Here is a 17025-nt window from a genome sequence, read left to right on the forward strand (position 1 = left end):
GTATCAGCAAGGCCCATTCCTTGACCCAATCAAATCCAGACAATCAGATGAGCCAAAAAATGCATACATATTGCATGGTATTTTATAGATTTCCGCTCTATGTTAATAACTTATCTATATTTTGTAACATCTTCCTCCAAATTAGGTTTCCACAAACAGAACGATGCACAGCGAACAAAAATGTAACGAGAACACCATAGTCAGGTTAAACCAGGTCATGAGACATGGCATGTCAAACATCATACACAGCAACATTTCAAACTTTCATGATAATCCACCTGAAAACGTGTCTGGCAATTCGCCCAGACTTGGGTGAACACACCAGGAAAAGCTTTCTGTGACTCCCGATCGCAACGACCGGCAGTAATACAGTAGATAAGCGGTATACATAAAGGTGCAGAGGTTCATAACAGAACAGATTAAATGTTTTTCAAACAGCCCGGACCCCCAAACAGAACGTCCCCCTGTCATTATTGGCACACTGCTCTGACTTGGAAGCAGAAGGTAAACTTTCACTAGCTTGGTGTGTTGAACCGTGGAACAGCGGTACAGAAGAAAGGCGTGGGTAGGCTAAGATCAGGAGAGGCCAGTCGCGTTAAGGGTGTGTGTCCGGGTGTGTGCGTGTGTTAATGTGGGTGGGTGTGGGTGCCTGTGTGTGTTTTTGTGTGTGTGTGTGTTTGTGTGTATGTGTGTGTGTATGCTTGTGTTAATGTGTTTGTGGGTGTGTGGGTGTGTTATTATGTGTGTGTGTGTGTGTGTGTGTGTGTGTGTGTGTGTGTGTGTGTGTGTGTGTGTGTGTGTGTGTGTGTGTCTGCTTGCGTTAATATGCATGTGTGTGGCGCTTACGTGCGGGTGTGTATGCGTGTCGTCGCGGACAGGTCCGTTGCGGGGTCAGGACGACTGACCGAAGGGGGCCTCTGTGTCAAGGGGTCTCTGGACTATGACGGCGTGGGCCAGGTCGGCCTCCTCCAGGCTCAGCCCCCCCTCGCGGAGCACCCTGGAGGGCAGCGAGGTGGTCAGGACGAAGGGGGGGCAGGTCCTCTGGCAGCGGGACACAAAGTCATGGACGTCGCTGACGCTGGAGACGGACCCACGGTGCGGAGAGAGGAAGAGAGATACGTGAGACATGGAAGAGAGGGGGAGGAAAGGTCTTTGTGATGAAACATTTTGTAAAGTACTTAAAAGGTGGCTTTGTCCACAAACTCTGTACTAACCGACACGCATTCATTCCAAAAGATGAATGAGCCACATTGCCATTGTCTTCATTTCTGGCGGGCGTGCTCATGCTAAACGCTCTATAGCCGCAAGCATATTGGCAACGGATGGTTTAGTGAAGCCAGGAGATTCGATTATGATGGTTTGATCACCCAGGCTGCCGTATTGTCCTTTAAGCTTGCTGTAATACTGCCCTTTTTACCCGCAGACAGTAGCGCTTTCACAGTCGTTTGGGTTTGATAGTAAAGCATTCTATCCCAAAACGTTTCACTATGAGGAAGTGTGTGTGTTGTATGTGTGTGTGTGTGTGTGTGTGTGTGTGTGTGTGTGTGTGTGTGTGTGTGTTTTTGGGCGCTGTACATGAACACACTCTCACTCTCACTCTCTCTCTCTGTCTCCCTCCCTCTGTCTATAAACCTCCACAAATGGCAACACCATCTATTATTGACACCCTAGCACCTCAAGGCACACACAGGCCATCCTACGGTGAGTCCCAGTGCTTCGCTCACTTTGCACGCTTTACGACGTAGAGGGGGGATCAGCGTCCAGTCCATGTGTGTCACTAACCCGGTTATATAAAAAATAAAAAAAAAGATAAAAACTGAATTTGGGTTATGCAATCCCTCAGGGGATTTTATAGATCCACTCCATCGCTCTACCGTCTCAGATGATGTCTTTCCGCGGGTCCGGGGCCCGTGTGTGCGCTGTGTGGGGCGTGTGTGATGTGTGCGTGTCGGTCGGGGGGGCTTAGGTATGGAGATGATGTGGGGGGGTGGGGGGGTGGGGGGGGGGGTTAACATGAGCCATAATGCACTACGCAGGCCTCCTGGCCCACCGCACTAGGACCGAACATTACGTAATTCGCCGAGAGATTACAGCGCCCCTCCTCCCCACTCGTTCTTCCCTCCTCACACGGCAGATGGAACACGCATAACCCGCTGCTAAACCCTTTTTCTGTTTCACCAGTGTTCCCGGTATTCAACCCGCCAAAATATACTGAGTAGTCGTAGTACTCCAAAAAGCGTGGGATACCAAAAATAGCCAAAGATAAAAAAAATAAAACCTTCCAGTTTGTGTTTAGTTTTTTTTAGCACTGTTGACCTAAATATGACTTGAGAGTCGTTGATCTGTCTGGTGCGATGCGCACGTCGGCGGGCGCCGTCGGCGACGTGACACCCACCGATGCGATAGGTTGAAGCGCTGCACCAGTCTCCTCCCGTCGGCCAGCCAGATCTGCAGCGAGGTGACGGGCAGGGCATGGTCCAGTGTTACCATGGGGATAGGAGGGGACTCTCCTTCCTCGTGCACAGATGGCGATCGGGCCACGACTCGGGGCGCCACACTGGGGGGGTGGGGGGGGGGGGGTGATCAAAGAGTTGTGGAGAAGGTGCATGAATGATGCATCTCGCCTCATCCTCATCATCACAGGGATACAGGTTGGGAGTGCTGTACGTCTCCCTAGAGGATGGAGGTATTAACATTACAAACACCCTGGCTCTCAAGACTCCAGGACATGGTGTTCCTCTCCTCCCAGTCCTCGTCTTTCCCGCTGGTGTTTTACAGCCGAGGGACAGTGTGGTTTAAGAGGGACACCTAGTGGAAGAACTTCCTATTGCGCACACATTCAAAAATAAGTCTGTCTTTAAACAAATCCACCGATATAAGTCCTTATCTTTAGGGAATTGATAAAGAAAACGATTTAAAAAATGTATGGATTATAACCAATCTTGGATAAAAGATTTTCATAAATCTTCAGAATAGCTTGGGGGGGGGGGGGGGGGGCTGTGTCTATGTGTATGCTGAGGGAACTCATCTAGCGAAACAATATAAAAAGTATTACTGGAATCAAAACCGCTCAAACATTTAGTTATGGCAAACTTCCAGAGGGCCGTCCGTGATCCACACCCTGCGTACGCCTCTCACCTGCCCAGCCGGTAGCCGTGACCGCTGAAGGCGTGGAAGGCCTTCTTCCTAGGGACGTAGAGCTCCTCCGTCAGGTCCTCCACGTTGATCTCCAGCTCCTCCTCCTCTGCTCGGCTCTCCCACTCCAGCGGGAGCTCCCTGGGGCGAGAGAGAGAGCGCGCACAATGGGGTGACGATGATAAAGCGAACCACAGTTTACCCTTTGTTTCTGTGTCATCACGATGCACTTCTTTAGGTCGCTAGAACTCCCTCTAGGTCACTCTAGGTGTGTGGCTATCTTTCCCCCTGGAGACCCTGAACTGTTTGGAGGACAATTGTACAGAGGGTTTCACCAAAATAAAAGCTCTTGCCGATTCGACGGGAAGATGGATGCGGTTTTATTTGCGATAGCATGCATTTTTATGTTCTAACGTTGACGAGATATTCCCAGAGACCGTTTGTATTTTTCTGGGTGTGGATTTTACCCTCGTTTTATGGTGTCCAGGAAGTCTTGGTTCTCGGGCGTGGCGTAGCTCCGGAACTCCTGGTCGTTGATGGTGAAGCCGTCCTTCCACAGCCTCACCACCATCTCCACCTGAGGAAAGCTGTGTATTTCACTATCAACATTGTGCCAAGTGCAAGTCAGTCTATTTGCCTCTATTTACATATTATTAGGACCCTGATTTTATTTGACCAACTGATAACGAGAGGGAAAGGGAATGGGTGAGAGAGAGAGAGAGAGAGAGAGAGAGAGAGAGAGAGAGAGAGAGAGAGAGAGAGAGAGAACAACATCAAATATCCAGGTATGCAAATGGGTAAATAGTTCTGGACTAAGAAGTGCATGATTATGGACCCCTGAAAAGCAACAGCTAACGCAATGGAAATCTTTGTGATACCTTTGAGGTTCCTGGGGCATCATAGCAGATCTTCTCCACCTCATCCAAAAGATCCTCGACCGAGAAGCTCCGTCTCATTGGAACCTCCTCACTCTCATCACTAAGAGTACGGTGCAAAGCATTATATTGGGTTGCTGCCTTCATAATGATGTTCTATCTTCAACGCTTTCAGAGATTATGGAAAAGAAGAGGCTCAACTTTTCGTGATTATTTGCATCGAGTTTTTAACTTTTCACATTAGATCATCATTTGTCTGTCTGTTATTATAAAACAATGACCAATATTGTGTAGTAGCACCTACTTGAAGACAGATTTATATATTAACAGACAGACCACTAACTTAAGTGACTTAACTTAAGTATTATGACTATGTTATAGCCTATACGTATTCTATATTGTTATAAATAACATGTAAAGATATGACACCAACCCACCAGTTGTCATCATTCCCACTCTCTGTATTATCTATGTTTTTCATGGTCTTCTTTATTTTCCATCTATGGAAAAAAAACACAAAAATAAGAGTTAAACGAGGGCCTATCAAGCAAGCAACGAAATGGGGGCGTAATCATTTGTAACATTCAGTCGTTGGCCAATGCATGTGGTAAATCAATTACCAACATGATAGAAATCTATCAACACATTTCAGAAAAATAGGATGTCTATCGTGTCGACAGACAAGAGAAGCACAGAAACATGGTAGGGTACATTATATAAGGGGGCGTAGACTATATACAACCATGGCGTGTATAGCGACATAAACCAGCGTATTTAAAACGACAGAAACACCTATTCTGCATGCATATATTTGGTAATAGCATAAATCCTCTTTACCAATCCGTATTCAGTCCTTAATCCGTGCGTTAAAACGTGCAGCCATAAATTAGTAGGGCATGCAGCCACTCTTGTGCTGAGCAATATCTGTGACGTAGGCACAGTGCCGTCTGCAGCCCCACTGCCGTCATGCTGCTGAGCTCAGCGGAATTTTACTACCAACTTCCCAAATGTTTACGACTGAGGAGTTTTTTTTGGGGGAGAGGAGTATGCCATGGGGATTAAATACTGAGACTGGAAATAAAATCGTTGAGCATTTTGTGCTTGTAGTGCCGTATCCTAAACTCGTTTCCAAAACCACGATTGATCTGAGTGTATTGTCTTAATTGCACACACTTGATTACGCACGCACACAAACACACACTTCGTTATTTATTGGGATGAGGTATTAGGTCTTTCCCATAGGGCTCCAACAAGTAGTGAGCTCAATACATAAAACACGCTACTTATGTAGGCTCGAACACATTTCGTGACATTTTGGATTTACTTAACAGGACAATAACATACAGCACATGAAATGTAACACACGAAATATACACATTTGTATTGGCCTAGTTGTCAATTTTTGATATCGAACTACAACGCACAAAAAAAAAGCTACGAGTGAGTGGGAACAAACCATATTTAATCATGCACAAACCCCAGAAAGTTGTTCGTGTCATGCCACTGCAGCATAAATCATACAGAGGCTTTTATTAATTCACAGCACCACCAGAAAGACACGACACCTGTCAAACCCCGTTCCCCAGACTGACGGCCCCGGACTGGCGGGTCGGTCGGTCGGTCGGCGCGGCGGCTTCAGTCTGCCTGCTGACAGCAGAGCGGAGCGGAGCGACAGAAAGAGAAATGGCGCCTCGGTGCTGCACTCACTGAGGGGAGGCAGTGCTTTGGAGCCTACAGAAAGACTGAATAAGGGACACAAACAAACACACACGCGAGGGGAGCGACATGGTGAACACACGAAAGAGAGCACGGCCTCTGCCTAGCAATCCGTTCATCTCGTCGAGGACTAGGTCGTCGTCCAGAAATGAGCCAAACTCTGAGGAACATGTAAGAGCCGGGGTCTTTTCTTTGCCGGCTAGTTAGCCGGCTATGCTATGGGTGCTAGGTAGCTAACCGTTGCCTCTCGCTGTTCTACATGGCTTTATTCACTGCAAAACATGACCCAGTGGGATTGTCACCGTCTCAGCGGGCACACAAGCCTCTGTCCGCTGTCATTCGCGAACGTGTCATTCGTGTTTCTAGGTTTTAATACCCCTGTTTGGCTGCAGAGGAGCGCCTCGAACTCCAGGCTAGCTCCCAAGTTGAGTTCCCTTTGTGTTTGGGCAATTGCTGTCCGGCTGACTTATTATGCTTTTGTCTTCAGAAATTGACAGCTTAACGGGGAAGTGTTTGCTTTTTTGACGTTAGACCGAAGCAGTCCCTGCTCTACAATTGTGTTCTGTTGCCGGGTTTGTCCGGATTACCTTCACGCCATTGTTTGGTGATAAGTGAAGGGCTCTAAGGGATGCTAGCGCTAGCCTGGTAGCTCTATGTGGGGGAAGGGAGTCCCAGGCTCACAACAGTTGGCTGGCTTACACCTAGCAGGCTTGAACTCAGTGAACTTTATGTTGTTAACACCCCTCATACAACTAAAGCAAGGCAGTCCGCGACCTACGTCTTAAAGACGGCTTTAGTATATACGATTTTTGTTGCTTTTCGTCAGATTCCCCACAGCCAGCTATGAAGCTCTGGTTTACTTCATTGGTTGACCTACACAGTGACAAGGGGTGAAACATGTAAACAATGAGATGTTACCGTGCTGTCACAATGTCATGGATACACTGGAATAATCAAACATCGACAATATTGCTCTGTATTAAATTAAATTAATTGGTGACCCCTTCAACATTGTCTTCCTGTCAATTCCTATTTTTTTTTATTGAGGTTTTTTTAATCTTAAAACATCCCCAAACGAGTGTGACATGTTTTGCTTAGCGTTTAAGTCATTATTTTAAGTCACCACCTTTCCTGTTGACCTTATCTCAAAATGCAAAAAGGCATAGAATAAGCGTTGCATAATGCTGATATGTGTGCTACCCCTGTTTGCATGTTCATTCACCTTGGATACCCCAATTTTGTAATTGTGCGTTATTTGCCTGGTAGCTCTATGTGGGGGAAGGGAGTCCCAGGCTCACAACAGTTGGCTGGCTTACACCTAGCAGGCTTGAACTCAATGAACTTTATGTTGTTAACACCCCTCATACAACTAAAGCAAGGCAGTCCGCGACCTACGTCTTAAAGACGGCTTTAGTATATACGATTTTTGTTGCTTTTCGTCAGATTCCCCACAGCCAGCTATGAAGCTCTGGTTTACTTCATTGGTTGACCTACACAGTGACAAGGGGTGAAACATGTAAACAATGAGATGTTACCGTGCTGTCACAATGTCATGGACACACTGGAATAATCAAACATCGACAATATTGCTCTGTATTCAATTAAATTAATTGGTGACCCCTTCAACATTGAGGTTTTTTTAATCTTAAAACATCCCCAAACGAGTGTGACATGTTTTGCTTAGCGTTTAAGTCATTATTTTAAGTCACCACCTTTCCTGTTGACCTTATCTCAAAATGCAAAAAGGCATAGAATAAGCGTTGCATAATGCTGATATGTGTGCTACCCCTGTTTGCATGTTCATTCACCTTGGATACCCCAATTTTGTAATTGTGCGTTATTTATTTAAGACACCGATACCGCAGATTTAGCAGACGGTTGCTATTAACAACAGTAACGATATGTTATATCAGAGCTGAAGAGCTGAAGTTACACAGTGGAGACGTGGGCATCTCATTGTGTGAAGATTCATAAAAACATTCCAAATGATCACGGTACACCCAATACATTCTCGCATTCTTCTGTCCTTTTGAAATTCCTTTTTATGTATTTTCTTCTTTCAACTCGGCCGCATAACAAAGAAACACAAGGTTATGTTTTTGTGTGTGCGTCTCTTTGTTATTGTTTTGTGTGACTACTGCAGTGTGCTTCATGGGTCTGCTTGCCTTATGCTCGCCTCCCCTTTAGAAGGAGCCTGTGAGTGACGTGAGTAGTCCCAGCAGCCCGAGGTTGACCCCTCCCTCCAAGCGGACGCGTCGACAAATTCCCTCCACCCCCTGTTCCAGTGACACCTCTCCATCTCCCCAGACCAAGGGTCAACGGGTCAACTGGGAAATTCCCACTTATCGCACCAGGTCAGCAATCCAGTCCGCCGTATTTGTTTGACTGTTAATGTTGTGTCATTTACTTATTGATCGCATTTTTTTTCCGTTGTGCTCCTCTATTGTCTTCGGCTGACACTTTCATGACAACATTTTGACAAACCAGCGACAATATCGTTTTGGTTTTGACAAGGTCATGTTAAAAACATTCTGCTATCTGCTGGAAGACATGCTAGCAGATTTGAGTCACCTAGGGTTTCTGTAGTAAATAGCACACGTCTTTACTTCTTTCTAAAGCGTTGACATGTTCCGACGACAGTTACCTGTTGTAGAGCTACAACCGAAGCTACCACTAGAGTCCCTAGAGGATACTAATTGGAAATCCTACCCAGTGCCGGTTTAACATCCCGCTGTGATTATGCTTCCAAAAATCGACATGGTCCTTTGACTTGTGTTGTGATGAAAATGATTGACACACTCAATGCTCTGTTTTGTTCCCAGGCTGTCCTCTCGCACAATGCAAAATGGACACGGTAATGGCACACACCTTCGCTAAAAATGACACATGTTGAGCTCTACATCTACTTGGGGATTATGGGCTGCTCTGGTGGATCCGTGGACACAGCAGCTAACGTGTTCTCCCTGTATGTTGTGTTTTGGTCAACGCCACACAGCCCATATGAGCCATCGCGACGAGCCGGGAGGCGGGGACGATCACTCTCGCATGAATGGTCACGTGGGGCTGAAGCGGGTGAGCTGCCGGGTGAAGAAGAGCCAGTTTGAGCACCTCAACCAAAGCCTGCTGTTCGACCAGCTGGTCAACAGGTAGCCGGTCTATGCAACACACTACACTATGCTCCCTTCCGAAAATGGACTTGAACTAGAATTCATGGCTATGGTGTCCTTGGGTGCCATGGGCAAGGTGGAATAATCAGCATTTTGAAAAGCATTCATTATTCAGGTTTCTTCGTCGATGTATACTTTGTGAATGTCCGTGTTTTGTCTTGTTCTTTGTTAGAATCCTTATATCCTCTAGCATGGAAGTATTGTGTTTCTTGAAAAGAGCAATGCTCGTGTCATGTGTTGTTCTGTGCCGGTTCTCAGTACTGCCGAGGCTGTTCTGCAGGAGATGGATAACATCAGCAGCATCCGGCAGAACCGAGAGGTGGAGCGTCTGCGCATGTGGACCGGAGACACTGAGGAGGTCCGTGTAACGTAACTGGACCTCGATCCAACTCGATGCGTCACGTTTCGCATTCTCCCCAATGGATATAATTAAGATGGACAATCTCATTTTGAGCACTGCCAGATTACTCGAGTACTCTCTGAGATTCGGACCCTGTTTCCGATAATAATCTTTTGGCATTTCTTGAATCCCTAGACACCACCCAGACCCTCCACTCTGCAGACAAGAGCTCCCTGTTTTGCGCACACATTGTCAACTGGGTGAATGTCCGTTGTAAACAAGCCCTTTTCCTTTTGCCTTCTCATTTAGGAGAACATGGACATGTACTCACGAGTCAAGCGCCGGAAATCCTTGCGGAGGAACACGTTCAACATACCACCACACCACAAAGTCCTGAGCAAGAAAAAGCAGCAGGAGGATGATGATGACGACGACGAAGAGGAGGAGGGCACTGAAGGTCAGTAGATGGCAAGCAAGGCGAATGGAGGCAAGCGCTCAAAGATGCAATTCGATTCTTTCCCTGAATGATGTATCCCTGTGTATTATGTCGCACACCGCGTGCCGTGTATTTTTTTGCCTTCCTCCAAAAGATGTCGGGACTTACGGCTTGTCAGGCGTTGACAAAGTGTCTGCTTTTCTTTTGCCTCCATTTCGGCAGTGTCTGTGTAGGCAAGCCTGCTGTTATTGTGTCGACGTCTGTTCTCCACAATCATACAATTTCATTTGTTTTGGCAAGGCAACCGATAGCAGGAAGCTGGCTGTCTGGGCTGGCGTGGTGGAATGTTTGGAACACAACTTTTAATCAGTTGTTCAGTTCCATTTGGAGGAGAAGTCTGACTTTGTAGAAAGCATAATGGCACGCTTCTAGTGAAAAGGTGTTTGTTGCGAGTCTGACCCTGCTGTGATCCATCGTTCTGTATCCGTTCTGTGTTTACGGACTCTGAAAGGCAACGTGACTCGGCTTTTTCAGAGTCGCACGGCGAGGAAGGGGAAGAGGCAGAGGACGACGACGATGAAGACGACGAAGAGGATGAAGCGGAGGAGGCAGGGGAGGCCAACGGCCGGCCGTACAACCTTCGCCAGCGCAAGGCCATGCAGCGGTACGAGGCTCCGCCTATCGGTGAGTCTGGCATTAGGCTCACCCATCAGACCTGTGTTGATATCTGAGGTCTGATGGCAGACATGCTCAAATCATGGTGAATGGGGTGTTTCCCTTTCTCTCGCTTCGTATTTATTAATGCTGTGTTTGAGTATTCTCTGCGAACCGACTCGGATCTCGGATCTGACGCCACGCCCATACTTCAAGCGTTTTATTATCGGTCGTTGGAGGGAAACATGGACGCCACCTGGAAAGCTGTTGTCGCGGTAGCATTGGCAGAGGACCAGGCGCTCCAAAATAAGTAGGCTATAGGCCATAGGCGGAGATACGGACGCAGTAAGGTATTGCAGTAATACGAGTGATTGAAATTGCCATTTAAACCACCATTGTGGTCCAAGCACAATGAAAACAGTTGAAAACATCCTTCAAGTCACACTGGGCGCAGCCATCTTGAATTCTGTCTCGGAATTTTGCTCGGTCACCACTGAGTACAACCGAGATGGCGAGTTCGCCGTCCGAGGAAAAGGGGCGTTTTCGTGCGTGTCGCTAGGCAACGTCCTCGGACCTCCGACACGGTTGGATTATAAAACGCAGCATTAGACCAATCATGTTTCTGTAGGCGGGGATGGGAAGCGCCTTGTTCACAAACCCAAACTTGGCTGGCCAGAGTTAAGGTTGCAAATGAGCACTGTTTGGACTGGCACCCTGCGATATTCACTTCTATTACCTCGTTCTGAAAGCTTCATCCACTGAGCTTTGTTTGGTAGAATAGGTCTGTAAAGTAACAGAAAACAAGGTGTAACTCCGCCACTTGCATTTTCTGATTGCCGGCTCTGTGCAGTCTCTCCATAAGTCCTACAAATGTAGGCGTGCTGGATCCGTGATGAGTCTGGCATCGTGTCTTGATATTAGTACATGAAGCCATCTGTTTTATGCTTCAGGGCTGTCCCCGCCTACGAGCAATCCATTCTGACTATTTGTTGAGTATATTTAGAACTCTTTTCATTTCAAATTTTAAGAAATGTCAAGTGTGGTGTTAATTCATAACCATTGATATTTGTTTCTACATTTAATTTGAGTTATTATAAGGGATACAAGCAATACCAAAATCTGTACAGAGACTAGGGATGGGCACGCCATTCCAATATTCGATTATTTGAAATGACGTGGGTGGGTATTCAACTTTAGCTGTGGCGTTTTTTTTTTTTTTTTTGCCTAAAGTTAATTCAGTATTATTTATTAGCTATATTAATTACTTATTGTTCATTAAACGTGCATACTAATGCCATTTAATACGTGGAATACTTGGCTATACCGGCAACCTCCGTTCCAGCGGAGTCTTTACCACGGCGGGTTTGATTGTAAATCGCCTTCGCACCCGCCTATCCCCCGAGCACGTAGATGTGCTAATTTTTTTAAACAAGAATGAGTGATGCAGTAGTTGGGCTTGTGTGCTATGTTAACTGGAAATGTTTTAGACATACTGTATTTCCGGCTTACACATAATATTTTGTTGATGTTCTGTTACATGCGCATCATGTGTAATGCGAGGCAGGCCCAGGCGCTGGAGGTGGAGTTCTGTTGATATGCAAGCCCACCAGTACATTTTGCTGTTGTGCTTCAGTTACTTGAATCTATTCAGTGTGTGCCTTAAATTGACTTGAATCTAATTTCAGTTTGTGACTTTAGTATGCAATACTGTTCATTCATATTCTTGTCGAAAAGGTAGTTTCGTTTCAACTCGTTTTGATTCAGCATACTGATTTTGATTGGTTTGTTCGATGCGCTTTTCTATTATTCAGAACAATTCTGGAATAGTTTGCACCGATTTACACATATGGAAAGTCGGTTTTTAATGTTTGTTTTAAACCTTCTTTGTGCGTCGCACCTACACTGAGCATTTGTTTTACCTGCTTTAAATTCTGGTAGCGCTAGAAGGCTACACTATATATTCAAAGTGTATACACTGAACAATGTATATTGTATCAATATATTCTATACTGCGGTTTTAACGTTTTATCCCTTTGAGACATTTTGAAACGTGAGACCTAATTGGATGAATTGCGTTTTAGGAAGACTGCTGTTTACAGCAGGGTAGTTGACTTTGTATATTGCATATTGTGTGGAAGTATTGACCAAGCGCTCGCTCTATATAGAAAGGTGCTGCTGTCCGACTCCTGGGCAGGTATACACTGCTAGACACACAGGATTCATAACAGTGATCACGTCTTCGCTTCCACTCGTCACATAGCTGTAATTCGGAGCCTGAATATCTGTTGTATGTTCAATATATGTTCATATATGTTCAACAGATTTACTGTTGAATAACTTTTTCACTTAAAAAGAACGGTCAAACTATATAAGCTGCTTTTAGGGTGTGTGATTATTTAAAATCCACCACCACCGCCGTACAATTCTGTTTCAATGTCGGGGTGTTTATGATCAAACTTTTTCCATGCGGGTTACCCCCAGGCCAGTCACTAACGAACCACTAAGGATCCTATTTTGTACTCTACAACGAATGAAACCTGGAGAATGAAACCTGGAGAGAGGAGACCATGATAACAATGACAGTACCCCCTTGCCATGCCAAAACATGAATAAAACACGCGACTAATCATTCGTCAAATTGCCTGTTAGGCGGTCAGCCCCTAATATGTTCACGTGAATTTGATTTGCCTTGCTTCATCCTTACCCGTTTTGTTTGCCTTTCCCAGAGCCTGTGAACAGAAAACAAAGCAACCCGTCCCTGTTCGACACCCACAGATCTCCAGCAAGAAGAAGCCATATAAGGTTGGAGGGCCTGGTGTTGCCTAACTTATACCCGAACAGCAGCATTTTAATGAAGACCGTCTAAGACTGTCAGTGGGAGAGAGAGGACAGTTGGCAGTGCTCACTGCTCACGAGTTATACACCCAGAAGTAATATCGGACAGGGTGGTCGCGGGTTTTCTTGAAAACAGATGGGCTTATGCTGGTTTTCGACAGGCAAAGCATTAGTCAAAATGCAGGGCCATGAGGCTGACAAAAGGGCTCATCTCCCCGTCTCCTCCCTGTTCCCCTCAGAGTGAAGAAACACGCCATCCACAGCAGTGACACCTCCTCCTCTTCGGACGAGGAGCGCTTCGAGAGGAGGAAGAGCAAGAGCATGACGCGGGCCAGGAACAGGTAGAGGCTCTCTTCCAGGGCCTCTGCCTTGCGTCTCCCTGTTGTTTTCTCTCTCTCTCTCTCTCTCTCTCTCTCTCTCTCTCTCTCTCTCTCTCTCTCTCTCTCTCTCTCTCTCTCTCTCCCCCTCTGTGTCTTGGTCTCTCTGTCTCTCTCTCTCTCTTTCGTTTTCATCTTTGCCCTTATTATATGCACGTGGCCAATATGTTCGACGGTTGTTCCTAGGTGTTTGCCGATGAATCTGGGCACCGAGGAGCTGTCAGGTGGGGTGTTGCGGGACCGGGTGAAAGTGGGTGCCAGCCTAGCAGATGTGGACCCCATGAACCTCGATAGCTCGGTAAGTAGAGGCGGAAGGCGGGAACACCGAGGCGTGAGCAAATCCCAGACCCGAAGCAAAGTGGTTACCCCTGACAGTAACTTGGGTGTAGGTCGCGAAGCCATCACAGCAGGCACTCTGTTGGCGCAGTGTTGGTAGGCTTGATAGGAATCATGCTGGACAGAAGCTTTTTTGCATAAACAAAGTAAAAACTTGAATGATTATCTCTGTTCTGTTATTTCATTGTTTGCAACGACTTTCAAAGGAATGCAGAAGCTAAAACAAACTCATCATCGGGATGTTATGAAACAGGAAGGGGGGTATGGAATCTCGTGTACATTTGAAGGTTTATTGACTAATACATCTGGTGCGCTCTTCCCTAGGTGCGGTTTGACAGTGTGGGAGGGCTCAGTAAGCAGATCCAGGCCCTGAAGGAGATGGTGGTGTTCCCGCTACTTTACCCAGAAGTCTTTGAGAAGTTCAAGATTCAGCCTCCGAGGTTTGGAAGTGCCCACACAACACGAGCCACGTCCACGGCTATCGGTTACACACATTGATGTGTTTATTTGCCCCAACAAGTTGCATGGACTCGGTCTGGGATACATCTTGTATGCAAGCTCAGAAATCTGGGATTTCTCAGTTAGCAAAATTCTTGACGTGTTGATGGTTATATCATTCGAAACTCTTGGCCGTTTATATAGTTTTCATGGTTTTATTTTCCAAGTTTATTCAGAGTGCCACCAATGAGCCTGATTCTTTTTCTGAGGCAATGCTTTTCATCTGCTATCATGCATTATTGTCTGTCTAGTTATTTAGCAAATCCTTTCAGGATCGACAACGCACAGCAAACCATACAATCGCTCTGTTTTCAAGCCTGCATACAAAGGACATACAGAAACACAATTACAAGGCTGAATCAGTGCAGACATTGAACACTTATTTCCCTCCTCTCCCTCATCGCTTCAAACACTGAGCCTATCCTCTTCATCCCCTTCTTCAGAGGCTGCCTGTTCTACGGCCCGCCAGGAACGGGAAAGACCTTAGTGGCGCGGGCGCTCGCCAACGAGTGTAGCCATGGCGACAAGAAGTTGTCGTTCTTCATGAGGAAAGGAGCCGACTGCCTCAGCAAGTGGGTCGGCGAGTCGGAACGGCAGCTGCGCCTGCTCTTCGACCAGGTGGGTCAACGCAAAACCCCGGCTGGGACATGACTTCACTTTAACCCAGTGCATCCCCATAATGCATTTGTTGAAACCTGACTTTACTTTAAAGCAGTGCATCCCCATAATGCATTTGTTGAAACCTGACTTTAATTCACCCTAATTCATCCCCAAAATGCATCGGTTGAAATCTGACTTTACTTTAACCCAGTGCATTCCCTTAATGCATTGGCTGGAATCTGCTTTACTTTAACCCAGTGCATCCCCATAATGTATTGGCTGGAACCTGACTTTACTTTAACCCAGTGCATCCCCATAATGTATTGGCTGGAACCTGACTTTGCTTTAACCCAGTGCATCCCCATCATGCATTTGTTGAAACCTGACTTTACTTTAACCCAGTGCAGCCCCATAATGCATTGGCTGGAACCTGACTTTACTTCAAACCAATGCATGTGTCTATGTCATCCCCCCCCCCCCCACCCTTCCACCTCCACCCCTAAAATATTTTATTTATGCATGACCGCGTGTGAACCTTAACGAATTGCAGCAAGGAGTGCCATCAGTAAACACTGCCGTCCTCAAAAAATGCAATAACAGGTGGCGGGGTTTTTAATGGGAGGCCATTTGGATTTAGATGAGCAACACCTGCCATTGTTCCACCTGCTCCGGGGCAGAGCTGTCATTTAGTGCTTTTGATGCAAACTGCTTCCTCTCTTGGGCAGGCGTACCTGATGAGGCCGTCCATCATCTTCTTTGATGAGATCGACGGCTTGGCTCCTGTCCGATCCAGCAGGCAGGACCAGATACACAGGTACGGCTCCTCTGTCCGTTGGCGAATACCTGTCCATTATAAACAGCTGTCAGTCTTAGGCTTGTGTACGGTGGTTTCATAACACTAATGGAGCCCCTAATGGTTTCCTTGTTTCTTTTTAATAGGAACTGTATGATGAATAAAACCCCATTGTACATCCTGTTTAGACAAAGGCAAAAAGATCCGTTCAAGACCATTGAATAAACATTAAGCGTTAGTCACTCGAACCAGCCCAATCGCAGCAACAAAACTGATTCCTTTAAGTGGCAAAGTAGAAAGGCCTTTGATTCAGAGGAGGAGATGTTCGACGGCCCTTACGTCCGTTGTTGCTAACGCACACGTCCACCCTCTTCAAAAGTACAACTGTCCTTTTGTCCTTCCTCCACCTTCTCCACCTCCAACCCCCCTTCAGCTCCATCGTGTCCACTCTGCTGGCCTTGATGGACGGGCTGGACAGCCGCGGGGAGATAGTGGTCATCGGTGCTACAAACAGACTTGACTCTATCGACCCCGCTCTCCGAAGGCCGGGCCGCTTTGACAGGGAGTTCCTCTTCAGCCTGCCCGACAAGAAGGTGAGGGCCGGACGGAAAAAAGGTCCGCCGACACAACGGCATCGTTGTTTGAATCGACCCCGACACCGAACAACAAAAAGACGTGGTCGTGCAGGGACGACTACCGTCTCCGCGGCTCAGCTGTCACGTCACTCTAGCCGAGCGGTCGACATGTTTTCGTTTTTTTTTCACTCCACATTATCCAAAACATTGCCGGTTTTTAAAGGTTCCACTCTGAGGCGCCTGGGGGATGTGGGGATTTAAGGTGGATCCATTAAGCCTGTTCTCATTTTCCTCAGCGTGCTGTTTAATACGAGCACATACACCGCTGTCGTTGATAACGAGCTGGGGGGATTTTAAAGTGTCATGCCGTACATGCGCCGGCTTCCTGGATTGGTTGTCCTATTGTGATCGACGGAACAATCCCGTCGCCGGAGAGATAATTGCGGATGAGAATGAATTGCCGTACACGCGTGCGACGGGATGCGCAAATGGGATCGGGCGGCGTAGGATGGGTGGTTTCTCCCCGTTGGGTCCGTCGTAATTGGTCGCCGCAGGTCGTTTGTACCCACAGCTGGAGGGTTGGGAATCGAGGCCTAATAGGCGCTGGGCCTTCAACTCCCAGTGGTGACCCCTCGCCCACCGAGGGGGGAAACAACTTGGCCATTGTCGAAGCAGCACGGCTCTGCCA

The 17025-nt window shown here is 46.8% G+C and overlaps 2 protein-coding genes across 3 annotated transcripts in view; one reads left to right on the forward strand and one right to left on the reverse strand.

The window, feature by feature from the left end:
* Nucleotides 1-654: 654 nt before the first annotated feature.
* On the reverse strand, nt 655-4993 carry ubxn2a (UBX domain protein 2A). Of its 2 annotated transcripts, XM_060041711.1 has the most exons (7): nt 4848-4993; nt 4448-4510; nt 4014-4113; nt 3603-3712; nt 3139-3276; nt 2396-2557; nt 655-1078 (listed from the first exon to the last, which is right to left on the reverse strand). In XM_060041711.1, exons 2-7 carry the CDS (start codon nt 4489-4491, stop codon nt 892-894), a joined length of 741 nt encoding a protein of 246 aa, XP_059897694.1. In that variant the 5' UTR covers nt 4492-4510; nt 4848-4993; the 3' UTR covers nt 655-891. The 2 variants fall into 2 exon arrangements, with proteins under 2 accessions (XP_059897694.1, XP_059897695.1); XM_060041712.1 differs by lacking the exon at nt 4848-4993 and having other exon boundaries at nt 3603-3722; nt 4448-4465.
* A 73-nt stretch (nt 4994-5066) lies between these two features.
* The window catches only part of atad2b (ATPase family AAA domain containing 2B), a 78785-nt gene continuing 66826 nt past the window's right edge, over nt 5067-17025 (forward strand). The window contains 14 exon segments of the mRNA XM_060041705.1: nt 5067-5897; nt 7914-8080; nt 8549-8580; nt 8722-8872; nt 9152-9251; nt 9543-9690; nt 10204-10353; nt 13050-13125; nt 13398-13499; nt 13722-13833; nt 14196-14311; nt 14813-14987; nt 15695-15783; nt 16196-16355. Coding sequence (XP_059897688.1) covers nt 5796-5897; nt 7914-8080; nt 8549-8580; nt 8722-8872; nt 9152-9251; nt 9543-9690; nt 10204-10353; nt 13050-13125; nt 13398-13499; nt 13722-13833; nt 14196-14311; nt 14813-14987; nt 15695-15783; nt 16196-16355 — 1680 coding nt within the window. The 5' untranslated portion in view covers nt 5067-5795.

Source organism: Gadus macrocephalus, chromosome 21 (assembly GCF_031168955.1).
Source record: "Gadus macrocephalus chromosome 21, ASM3116895v1".
Taxonomy (NCBI): Eukaryota; Metazoa; Chordata; class Actinopteri; order Gadiformes; family Gadidae; genus Gadus; species Gadus macrocephalus.

What these genes read in the sequence shown, in the direction of transcription:
- ubxn2a (XM_060041711.1), bottom strand. Translation starts at nt 4,491, where the DNA reads ATGAAAAACATAGATAATACAGAGAGTGGGAATGATGACAACTG. An exon ending in CACGGCTACCGGCTGGGCAG is followed by an intron (nt 2,558 to 3,138) that starts GTGAGAGGCGTA and finishes CCACCCCCCCAG; the next exon opens with TGTGGCGCCCCGAGTCGTGG. An exon ending in CGCTTCAACCTATCGCATCG is followed by an intron (nt 1,079 to 2,395) that starts GTGGGTGTCACG and finishes GTCCGTCTCCAG; the next exon opens with CGTCAGCGACGTCCATGACT.